This window comes from Bombyx mandarina, chromosome 23, assembly GCF_030267445.1.
Source record: "Bombyx mandarina strain Sakado chromosome 23, ASM3026744v2".
Taxonomy (NCBI): domain Eukaryota; kingdom Metazoa; phylum Arthropoda; class Insecta; order Lepidoptera; family Bombycidae; genus Bombyx; species Bombyx mandarina.
In genome coordinates, this window is record NC_143229.1 from 12,089,631 (window position 1) to 12,102,712 (window position 13,082).

Here is a 13,082-nt window from a genome sequence, read left to right on the forward strand (position 1 = left end):
GCTAAAACTCTGAAAACGGTTTGATAGACAGAGCCAATGTGGTAAAACCGAAAGCAATTAATCATCACACAGATCCGATTAATCTCGAAGATGATAAATCAACAGAAAACGAACAGATACTTTACCATTCGCGCATTATATACGTGATCTTACAATATATTGAAGATAGCAAATATGTATATATCGTCCCTAACTTAACGTGTCACGTAAAACAATTTCCAGAACCCTTATCCCAAGACTACGTCGCGAATACAATACAAAAGCGAAACTACTTATGTCTGAACCGCGACTCTATTCTAATACCGGAATGGTCTACGAAGGTGTGAGGTCAAGTTAAAATGGCGTCAGTCGTAGATATAATTTGATCTTTCAGGTTAGGCCTGTAAAGAATAATGGAGCTATAAAAATTGTAGTGAGAACGTATTATTAATAGGTCTATTGCGTTATTGTTCGAGCGTGGGAGAACATTAATTATAATGTAGTAATTCATGCAGGAAGCTTTGATTGAAATTAATTAATCGTACAATGCTTGTATTGCTAAATGTATAATTTATTAAACTACTTTTTTTTTAATCATTTGATACTGGGCTCAAAGGTTTGGTCTATTTTGACAGATAGCTCTGACTATTTTTAATAATAATATGTCGGAACATACCTACCGTAACTTTTTCAGAGTTTCTCTAGATAAAGACGGTTGTCTGTCTGGTAGAGATCGCTTTTGGTGATAAGACTGCCTGTTGTACAAACAGATTGTAAATATTATTTACATTTTGGCGTGCAATAAAGTGTAATTTTTTTCTCTTTCTATTCGCCACATGTTTTCAGAACTTCCTATTCTCCAGAACAGAAACCTGATGGGAAAAAAGGACGAAATGGATTGCCACTGATTTTTTACCTAGAACGCCTTATCGGCTTATCGGCGGTCTCAAGTGTGGACTATTTCTTATCACACTTATTGGCTCCGCTATCTGAGGTTACGACGATATCTTTAGATCAGTGGTCATCACACTTTTCTGGTCAAGGGCCACATAGGACAATGTGAGCTATCACTGCGAGCCACACATTTTTGGACTTTTCAGTTGACCATCAGTCAATTGGCATATTTAATATCAAGTGTGAAAAGGCGACTGTCGCATAGATAAATCAATTATAATTATTATTTATGCAACGTGGGTAGCTTATTAATTAGGAATAGGCTTTAGACTCTGTTTTAGCGCTGCTTCGTTGACTACAAATTGACATACAGGGAGAATCCGAACTACTTACGTAGAAGAAGGTGGATGAAAATATGGTTGTAGAGTTTGAAAACATCAATGAGTATGCCATATTCTGTGTGAACCAGTTATAAGCAGATCATAATTAGGTTTGATAAGACAACCGAATCTGTAATGCACGTTTTTATAGCTCAGAGGGGTGGATGAGCTCACGGCCTATCTTGTGATAAGTGGTTACCGGAGCAATGCGTTGCCGGCGGCTCGAATTAAGAAAATAAGCAACTCTTTTAGGGGGCTGGGTGTACAGCTTTTCAACAAGATCCCACTAAACGTTCAACTACTACCTGTTCATAGATTTAAGAAAACTGTTAAGGAACGTTTGTGCAAAAAGGCATATTATAAAGTTAAGGATTATTTACTAGATGGCACTACGTGGGCATGAGGCGCTCGCTCCTGGCCTTTTCATTTTTCATTATTATTATTATTATTTTAATTGTATTTTTTTGACTTGTTTTTTCTTTTATTGTGAATATTTCTATTTATTTAAAAAAAAAGAAAATATTTTAGAAAAAACATAAAAAAAAAGCCCGCTGAGTTTGTTTCGCTGGTTCTTCTCAGGACTGTGGCTTTTTTTTGGAACCGGTGGTAGAGTTAACATTGTTATTTGTATTTTGACATTCAACAAGTGTGTCATACTGACATCTAAGTTGAAATAAATGATTTTGAATTTGAATTTGAATTTGAATGTAAACGCCACCACCCATCCTGAGATATGAGTTCTAAGTCTCAGTTTTATAGTACAATAGCTCCGCACCATTCAAACCGAAACCCATAATTGCCTCGCAGCAGAAATAGGCAGGGTGGAGTTCCTATCCGTCCCGGCTCACAAGGCAAGCTACTAACAGTAATTGAGCCGCCAGCATGTTAGATTTCAAGGCTTGACGTTCACTTTCCTATTTATGTACGGGCTCTGAGAGTCGCATAGCACAAAGCAAGCACTCATATTATATTTTCAGTCATAAAATAGTATATGATGCTCAATTTTGAATCTACGAGTTCTAGCATGGCAAATGCCAACACCATAGCGAGCCCCGAGTTCTACTTAATCATTAAGTCATCAACAGCCCACGCTTGTCAACTGCTGATATGGACTTCTTCTAATTTGGACCATTGATATCTTTTGTTTTTCTTATCGGCTTTCTTCTGGGAACATTTGGCATATTATCTCTCCATCTTGTCGGCAAACATCTTTACTGTTTTTCTTGATCCACAGTCTTCACTAAAGAGCCTATCTGATCTTCATAACCTAATACCTAATCTTAATCGATGGTGGTGCTGTATTTTTTTTTATTGCTTAGATGGGTGGACGAGCTCACAGCCCACCTGGTGTTAAGTGGTTACTGGAGCCCATAGACATCCACAACGTAAATGCGCCACCCACCTTAAGATATAAGTTCTAAGGTCTCAAGTATAGTTAGTTACAACGGCTGCCCCACAAGAAGTTCTGCCACCAGTAAAATTATTATTTTATTTATTTTTAATGTATTTAAGTTTATTAGCTTTAAACTTGTTAATTAAAATAACTGTATGATCCTTGTGTTTGAAGAACCACTCTTTAATAATAATCGTGACCTTTCTACATTTATGTATGTACATAGTACCAAGTAGTAGCAGGTAAACAAGTATTTAAGAAATACCAATCAACGAAAAACTAAATCTAAATATCTCTCTTATAAAAAAGAAAAAAAAACGACGCGCGTATAATGACCGGTCCATAAGCGCCTCGTTGTACAGGGAAGCGTTGATGGTACAAGACCGCGCGGGAGGCCACCAATGCGGTGGACCGACCAAATTAAAACTGCAGTGGGAGGTCCCCTAAATGAGGGCAGTAGAATGGCCTCGAGCAGGGAGAGATGGAGGGACATCGTGAGACGCATCAAGTCTGCCCCTTCCAACATTACATGACGATCACGACCACTCTGTCAAGTGACTCGATTGAGAAGAAGAAGAAGTGTTTAAACAATTACATGATCGTGTGAGTGTGGGTGGATGTGTGAGTGTGTGTGTAAGCGACACTGTAAAGCCCTTCGTACACAAGGCTACGCAAATCTTCGATACTCGACGATTTTAGTCTCCAAGCGACTACCGCCATACAAATCCATTGAGGTTCGTACACGAGTCGCGTCGTGCTAATCGCGCGTTACCTACCTGTCGAGATCTTCGCTACATAAGTCTCGGCGATTTCCAAGATGGCGGAGCAATTTTTTAATATTAAATTTGTTTCTGAGGTGGAAAAATATCCTTGTTTAAATAATTATAAATTAAAAGAATACTCAAAAAAGGAAATAACAGAAAAAGCTTTTCATAGCCGTAGGAAAGGCAGTTAATATAACAGATTGGTATATTTTTATAGTTTTAAAAATAGCCAGTACATCGTTTTGTAATGAAAAAACACTTTTAGGCAATATATTCTTTTTATTAAGCTTTTGTTTTAGGTATTTACACGAATTTTGTGTACGTTTTATTATGATAGCCGATGCCGTAAGCCGGATTGCCGACGCTGTTGTTGTGATCTAGGATTATTATCTAGCGTACCAGATATCCGTATTCACTAAACCATAAACAATACAACAAGTAATATCTGATGTTAAATGAATGCTATATTAATGGTATAGTGACTAAATAGGCAACTCGCGTCTTGCGATTCATTGTCGTGTGTACGGACCGTGCGCTACTCGATACTCGCGACTTGATACTAATGTCCTTGACAACATTAGTATCGAAGATGTGCGTAGCCTTGTGTACGAAGGGCCTAAGTTCATACTTGCACATAGTCATATTCTCATGACATTGGAGTGATATGTAAGATGAAGATACTAGAGAAGTATATCTTTCAGTAAGTGAAAAACGTTGAATGAAAAAGATGTAAAACTACTTTTAATTATACCTTCTTTATATTTTTGTTGCTTTTCTGTAATGTAGAGATGCGCCGGGTTATTTCTTTTTTTTATTGACCGCCCTTAGTGTGGGTTTTCATTAGCGCGCAAGGCGCTGTCTATTGTCATTAATCAAGGAAATGTTTATCAGTATGTATTTACTCTTCGCGTGTATTTCGAACAATTAATCTAATAATTAAATCGAAATCAATACGCATCAATCGGATGGAAACAGATTACTAGTGGAACATAGATAATATACATAAATTAGTTATAGATACGCAATTCAAGCACACAACAAAAATGTTTACGGGCGTCGGCCACTAGATAGCTTCGCTTCGATTAGTTTCTCATTGCTCCTGTAGATGCCAGTAACATATTACCTATTCTATATTTTATTTTTAATGAAGAATTTTGTAAATTTTTTGTAACCATATTTTGATAAAATTTAATCAATTTGTCAATAAAAAATAAATACTTTTCCATACAAAAAAATATTTGTCTTATAGTATCACAGTTTCAGGGCCCTGTAGTGGAACGTGGCGAGGCCGGACCGACATTGGCAGCGCGTCCCTACCGCTCGGTCTTCAGTTTAAAAGTGAGGTCAAATCATAAAATGACATTCTGGTAAATCCCTCTGAAAATTAACTGACATTGACATCTTGCGTAGTGTTGCCAGCCTCCATTTCTAAATACCCTTAACTCGATTCCACTACATATATACTTATATCGACTTTATTTTTCTTATATCGACTAGCGATGATAGTTACAACGAAAAACAAAATATTAACTTTAAAATTTTCTATAAGTAGTCTCTAAAGTCGTTGCGATAAAAATGTGTGTTCATAGGTGATTTATGCACGTTAATAAAGTACAATACACCGATCGACATTTACCAAGTGTTGCGGGTCGTTTTTCTTGAAACTGCTAAAGTTTAGCAGTTAGTACGCTCTGGAGTATTTACGGAGGCTTGCCAACGATTTTTATTTTTGCCAACGAAACAAACTTATGTATTCGTAACGAGTATACTTCGCCTTAAATTGAGCACTCGGGATCCAAGTTGTTTAGTTGAGACAGAATGTTGAGTCGATAGTTTCTCTCTCTTTGCTTTTTACCCAGAAACCGTAACAGCAGGAATTCATAGGAAAATGAAATACAAATCACTGTTATTTCCTTTGATTTTTTTTTTCAACCGGTCCGCGTAACGAGAGTGACATTTTCAGTGATATGTTCAAGAGCTATAAGTCATGATATTCTTCTTTAATATAATATATGTCCATACTCGGGACAAAATTAAATAATAAAGCGGTTTTGTGTAAAAAAATGCTATATTCTTTTAATTAGACAGTAATAATTAGATAAACTATTAGAAAATTTATAAAAAAGGCGCCAAAGTCGTGATTGAATGAAAAATGCACAGATAATATAAAAAAATGGGGATATGCGTTTCTTTTCACGCTGTGAAGATCTTGAACAACATATGTGGCTTAAATCGCAAATCGAAAAAAACAATTAATTGACACTGATATTAATTAGTGCGAAGCTATAAAATTATTGTATTGTCATCGGTCCTTAATGCATGTCTAAATTTTTAAGTTAATCGTATTTCTTGAAGTCGGTGAAAACTACGTTCAAAGATTCCGTTACACACTAACAAACATACATACGAAGATAATAAGGGAGTTTTATAAACAAGTTAATCGATTAACCATACTAATACTAGATAGAACAAAAACAAAATGTACCAGTATTCAAAACAGTATAGACAAATTATTCTAAATACAAGAATATTCCATACATTCAGTATGTAATTGGACCTTACATAGGATGAGAAATTAGTGGCTATTGGATAATTATATTGCCCTTGAAGATAAGATCTCTGTAGACTCAGCCTCCCTCTGGATTATATTGGTTCTCAATGTGTTTTGTATCGTATGTTGCACCGGACGTGATCCCAGGTATTTTCAGTATATTCGAGATGATGCCATTCATGATGATGATAATGCCATACTTTTATTATCGTATCATTTGCTTTTGAAGTGCAGCACTGCTTTGTTACTTTGCAGTGCCTTTCTTCCGAGTGCGTTATAAGAGATCGTATTACGTACAATGCTTCTCTAGAATGAAATCGTCTCTACAGTATTTCCCGAGCGCTGTAGTTCAAGGTTTTAAAAGAGTCTATTGCGATATACAGGTTAGCTATGCTCCTAATATTATTGCTTCCCAATAGGAATGACCAAACCTCTGGATTGACTGCGGGCTCGTGTCTGCGCAAAGCAACTTTTAAATGTGACGTCATTTGAGGCGAAGTTTAACGACAAACAAATCACATTTCATAGATACAACCATTAGCCACCTTTTAAATCATGTGTTTAGTTTGTCGTAAAGAAAAACAAAAGAAATATGACATCTCATTTCGGCAATCAAAACACAAAGCGTAGTGATTGAACAATCGTTTTAATCTACTTAAGTTGCCCTATAATTCTTAGTTTGTTTTGTTATTTGTGCCCGGTTGCCTATTCTTAAAGTAATATAAACGATCGTTCGACTAAAAGAATACAAGACGAATGGTTCCCAAAGTAAGCAACAACAACAAATACTATAAATTCACAACTGCAACGTTGCATTCTATTGGGATGCGATAAAAAAAAAGAACATCTTTCTATCTTTTGTGATTGTTGGTCTAGAACTAGATAGACAGACAAACTCGCGGCTAATCAAGTTTTAAATGATCATTGGAGCGCAGAAATTTTGCAAAGTGAAACTTTACGCACACCAAAAGATAAGGCCGATAGATATGAGTCGCAATTTTATTCTTGAATTATTTCACCTTTGAAACCGACATGTTAGAGTTGATTCATGTAAAAATTATATCAACTGATTCCACTACCTATGTCAGCTAATGATATATCCCTACCATACGTAAAAATATCGTAATAACATAATAGAACCTTGTTTACGTCGAGACCTCTGTTAACAGTTTGTGTTTCGCATCACAAAGCAGCTGAAAGATCCCATTCGATTAATTTTTATTTTCCACCGTTACGGCGCCCCATAAGCTTTTAATTTGATCACCAGCGGTTTCGCGGTCTGACAATCACAGGGCCACAAATAAAACTATAGAGAAGGTATGAAGATATATTACCTTTTTTTTTGGTCAGGAGGAAATCGCCGGACTTCCGCCCTCCCCTGGGAATGGAGGGCGGGGCATGTCGGAATCGAACTGACTAAAACCTCCTGTCACTCAACGACCCGCGTCCGAACCTCGCATGAGACAGAAACCATGAAAAGGCAAAGAGGGGAAAGTGAGCTGGCCTTACATCACCCGGATGCTCTTGCGTAAAACGCGTGCAGAGCAGTTTGCATGTCGTCTTCTTGGGCTCCCTTTGCCGGTCCCCAGACAGACATTTGAAGGGGACCCGAAACACTTAGAGGGCCAGAGTTTGGGCGAGATTCGTCTCCCTGATCCCCGATTGACGGCGGCGCCTCCTTCTGCGAGATGGTGCACTCGCAGAAGTCGAGCATCGCCTTCCAAGATATATTACCTAATCTATTTAATTAATACGCTATTATTTGCTTCAGACGTTTGTATGTTAATACGTAACGGAATCTTTGAACATGATTTTGACCCCCTTCAAAACGTCGGATTAACTCGAAATTTGGTATACTCACAGCAAATCATTTTGTGAAGAATCCATACATAGATACAAAAGCTATGTTTAAGAATATTTAGATTTGTAGACATACAACTATGAAGTTTTACAATTGTTATTGGCATTTAAGTAAAGTTTTCTGGCATATTGAAGATGGTTTAGATAAGACCTTTTTTTTTTTTTTTAACGCTGGGTAATCCATTTACGGATACCCGGTCGAGGGGGGTGGTTTAGATAAGACCTAGTACTGTTTTAAGTTATACCAAAGGATATTTATATATTTCATTATCATTCGGTGAAAATCATAGAAAGGTATGATCGGTATTCATTACAAATACTTTACGATCGTGAATTTATACCAACATAATCGGGTTTGGAAAAAATCGTAATTCTTTAAACCCGTACAAACATTGCCTTAGAAGAAAATTTCGCAAAAAAGAGTGCGCCTTCTAAAAAAATTTACTATGTATGTATTGGCTCGCCCAATCGACCGTTACTGGCCGCAGCCTATGATTGCCCGTATACTTTATTGTATCATGATTCGAAACGAGAACGATTTTGTGACGTACCGCATTATTTGCGAGATTGATTACATCGAAACGATCGATGATAATAGGCTAATAAAGTTTGCAGTTGATTTTAAGCCGTATTGTGTAAGGATTCATATAGGGTCTTACTAATTTCCTGGTACACCGAATCTTAAGTGGTCGCTCCCGAAGAATGAAACTGGGATAGTAAAAATAACTAAGCGAAATATAATATTCTCCTACGTAACGTTACGTAACGCTCTTCAAACGAGGCTTGTTGAGAGAATTAAACAGAAGGCAGCGATTTGGCTCTGCATTGGTATTGCTGAAGTCCATGAGAGGCGGCAACCACTCACCATAAGCTGGACCGTATGCTCGTCTATCTAAAAGGGCAATAAAAAAAATGTACTATCCAGCTCTATAATGAACTCCCTTCCACAGTATTTTTAGAGCGCTATGTCATTTACTTCTCTAAACGAGGCTGGAGGTGAGTACGAAGTGGTTGGGCACCTAGTATGACTAATTCTCATTAGAGAAGGCGATGACTGATCACATTCCGTCTGTCTTAGAAGGAAATCAAAAAGAAAGCATTCATGGTTTCAGTAATTTAATATTTCGTGAAACTAATGAATGAAATGTGATATAGCAATGAAATGTGATATAGCAGACAGTTTGAATCTATGAGCCGTCGCGATGTAATAAGTTTTTATGAGAGCGATATTAATCTATTATCAGTCACGTAGAGCCGATAAAATCTTAGATTAGGTTTATCATGCAATCTATAATGACACACCAGTGTGGCAGCTTGATTAAGCTATGCAAAGATAATGTCTTTGTCTTTGATGTTATACGTATATTGAATGTGGGTTGCCCTGAACTTTTTGACATAGTGTGACGTCATTATTCGATGACGTCTTATTTAACCTTGACTTACCCAATGCTGGCTATAAGTATCTTTCATTCATTCATTTCTGCTTCTAAAGTTTTTGATATATGCGGCTTCAGTTGCTCTGCATGGCTCTGACCGAGAAATCTGTTGATCTAAGGGCTTAGTTTTGTTAGGCCTGGTACTTAAAAGACCACCTCTTCACTTGGGTGTCGTAAAATGCACTAAGGAACTTACCGAAGAATGGGTAGTCAGACTTACTGCAGATTTCTAGTACTGTTACTGTATAGGATATATACAGGACATATAGTTTCACCATTGGTATTGGTCCTTCAGTACGAATATCAAGTTATTTTGCACTTTATGTCAAATGAGCTAAGATTTGGAATTACCAAATTTTATGACACGAACATTTTGTCATCTTAGGATTTTCATAAATACGTAGAAATATAATATTGTTAGAACGGAGATAATGATATTTATAAATATAATATAAGCTCTGTATTATCTTATTAGTGCAGGCTTTGATTTTAATTTTTTATTTATTTTTTAAATGATAAGACAAAATCAATCTGTGTTGTATAATTAAATGATTACCAGTTTTTTAAACAAACTTTATCATCTATATCTATAAGTGCGATTAATACCTAATTGGTATTAATACCTAATTCTATTTCCTACAGATATCCTAAAAGTGGACATAGCGTAGCATTTTATTTAATTCATCAACGCAACGATCTTTGAAAATTATAGTCTCAAAAGAAGCATTGCTTAAAAATATTATACCGATGCTCAAGAATTGTTTCGCCGTTTACGTGAAAAATTCACATTAATTACGGAAATAATGCGTCTACACTTGTTACAGTATAAACTGATTAGTAGTGATAAAAATCTGGTTACATTATCAATATAAGGAAAATTATAAAAGATATCGCACAAATTAGTTAGCGGTCATTTTCGAATCATTCCTATAGAAATGGCCAAATTCTTGTATTTGTTTGCTCTTGCAGCGGCTATTGCTCAAGGTAAAGACATTTTTTATTGACTGCATTATTTTTGGTATTTGTAAAGAGAAAAGTAATATTACCTGTCAATAAGGAATTTTTAACGTTTGTTAATTTCTTTGAATTTGTTTAAGGGGAAAAAGTTACTTTCGGTAATATTTCTTTTGATACTGAAATCAAAATTGCAAACAATTTTCAAATATACTAGTATGTATTATTTTTAATGCTGAATCAATCCACGAATATCATGATCATTTATATCATTCTTATTTTAATCATTTTTTTTTCTTTCAGCTTCGGCCGTAACAGAGATCACCCTACCAGACATATCCTTCAATTTTTTAACAAATGACCTCATCGGAAAATCCTTGTCCATCCCCAAGTCCTTCTTGGACACTTTGGTATCGTGCCATGTCATATTCCCTAACCGTGTAATGTACGAAGCTTTCCCTAACAACAATTTGCCTGCCGGTAATATATTCTTCCTGGAAGCAGTTCAACCCTTCACCAGCTGTGCGATTGGTTTCCGTGGAGCTGCTGTATCTTTGAGCGGAACCTATGAGCTCAGGTCATTGGTCACACATGTGGCTGATAACAGCCGGTCGCTCACGAGGCAGAGATTCCATTTGACTCTCCAGGAGATTAAGCCTAGGAATTCTCAGATCGTCGAAGAATCTGAAAACGCCTAAGCTTATAGAATTTTTTTAATAAGGTGCCCCTTTATCCTTTGAGAAATGTTGTTCATAATGTGAATTAATGAAAGTGCTTAATGATTAATATTGAATAATATTGAACGTGAAAAATAACGAGTGAGTTTTTTTTGCAAAATTAATATAATTTATGTTACGTTACCTCCGTAAGATATCATGATCAAACGAGATGCTCATTCTATTTAAGCCTGAATAAGTATGCTGACTTAATACTTCACTTAATCTAGAATACGTCGGCTCACTAATATTTCATACAGCTTTAAATATACCTTTGATGAACGGATTCCCTGAGGATCGTACAGAGACCGAATTCGTAACTCAAGGAAGTCGGTAGATGCTTCTAGACATCATGGAAATAGCTTCGATTTATACGAAATTCGTCTCTCGCACAAATACTTTAAGGCACAGTACTGTTGGATATTGAAGGCTCTGAAAGGAAAAGGATCCTCACCATTGTTTTTCCAAAATGTTTGTATCTGAATGGTTAGATGACACAATCCATAAGCACTGTTCTAGTTTTGATTGTGTTGTGCCAATTCTAATAATAACGTATTCACAATAACACGCTCAGTTGGTTGCTTTGTTCAAAAATACTTTTCATTGAATTTCTTGCTTATATCGTTCATGTTAAAGTATGACCCTATGATATTTTCATCAGCTCGTTTAGGGCATTCAAATCAAGCTTAATTCAATAACTATCAAAACCGCCATACCAAAATATAGGAATATTTCACGGAATTAGAACTTGCTACCGACCCAAGATTACAATACTAATACTAGATAGCACATAAAATCGTATGTACGATTCCAGAATATATTCACCATTTCTTGAATTTAGTAGATGTCTAAGCTAAGGATTGAACTCCCGAGGCGAATGCGAGAGTCGTCGCAGTGCACAAGACGGCGGTGTCAAGTTAACTAACCCCGTTAACTCGCAGTTTAGCGTATTCTCCTTGCGCTTAGCACTTAGCAACTGTCACGTGCCAGTGAATGTAACTCGATTGGAATAACCAAAGTTAGTTCAACCAAAGTTGTTTGTGCTTGTAAACATAAAATTTAATTTACGATGAATTTATATGGATAATAGCAGTCTCTGATAAAACTGAAGTAAATATTGATTTTTACAAAATGCCATGAAATTGGATTTATTATACATCGACTCAAAATCATAGAAAATCTGCGAGTCCACCACCTCACCGAAGGATGCCGCAGAACAAGAGCTCGTCCCTCCTATCCATCCATCCTGCGCGGTCTGCCACCCCCAATCTAGCGCGCTGCATGGAAACAGTTCTACGGAACTGCTGTGGAAGAACGATCGGTTGACTTTCTACCGCTTTTCAACCCGGCAGGTTGATCCTGGTTCAGTGGCGTATTTCGGGACACCAGTGGCAGTCTGAGGCTGTTTACGAGTGCTATAGCGTGGTGGACGTCGTAGAGTCATCGGTTATCGGCTATTATATATAATATTATCTGGTAGCCACAAATTGTTCTTAGTACCAGACTTGAATATTATTCCACAGTCGTACGTCGCCAGATAATATTGCATGCTTAACCACACTTGTTGAACTCGGCAGAGTTCGACGTGCTACTTAGCCCATGCATCAGTCAGCTGAGTTTTTCGCTGGGTCTTCTCAGCTGGTCGCCTTTCCGGTAATGGATTCATTCGCGAAGCAGTTGCTATTGAATTGATAAGTCTCTTTGAAGGCGTTCGGGCAACTGTTAGCAAATCCCACCCCTCCTGACTGAGCCTTTGCTCGCCCACCTATCCTGGTGAAGCTGGAAAGGCCTTCGGGATATCAGTAATCTCTCAAACCTACAAAAAAACAATTGTGTGCATAAGATTTAAAAAAAGGTTTACCAGAAAAATAGCCCGAGTTAGCAGAATCGCTACAAAATGGAAACCTTTCCGATCCGCTTATTCAAAGCTATTTTATTTTTATTCAACTGATGAAGACAGACAGAGGCAAAGTGCTTTGGAATTAAGAATGTTCTGTAGAGAATAAATGTTTTAGTATCACAAATATTTTAAAGGAGTTAACTATTATTTAAAAGGTTCTTACTTTAATTTTAATGACAAATATGTACATACACCTAACACGTAGGTTACCCACTTACTGGTGGAATGATGTAATAAGTCTCCGCGGGCAAGTAG

The 13,082-nt window shown here is 36.8% G+C and overlaps 1 protein-coding gene across 1 annotated transcript; it reads left to right on the forward strand.

Moving 5' to 3' along the window:
- Positions 1–10,081: 10,081 nt before the first annotated feature.
- LOC114248288 (uncharacterized) lies at positions 10,082–11,026 on the forward strand. Its single transcript, XM_028181489.2, has 2 exons — positions 10,082–10,241; positions 10,515–11,026. The coding sequence occupies exons 1-2, from the start codon at positions 10,193–10,195 to the stop codon at positions 10,907–10,909; spliced, it is 444 nt and encodes a 147-aa protein (XP_028037290.2). The 5' UTR covers positions 10,082–10,192; the 3' UTR covers positions 10,910–11,026.
- The last annotated feature ends 2,056 nt before the right edge of the window (positions 11,027–13,082 follow it).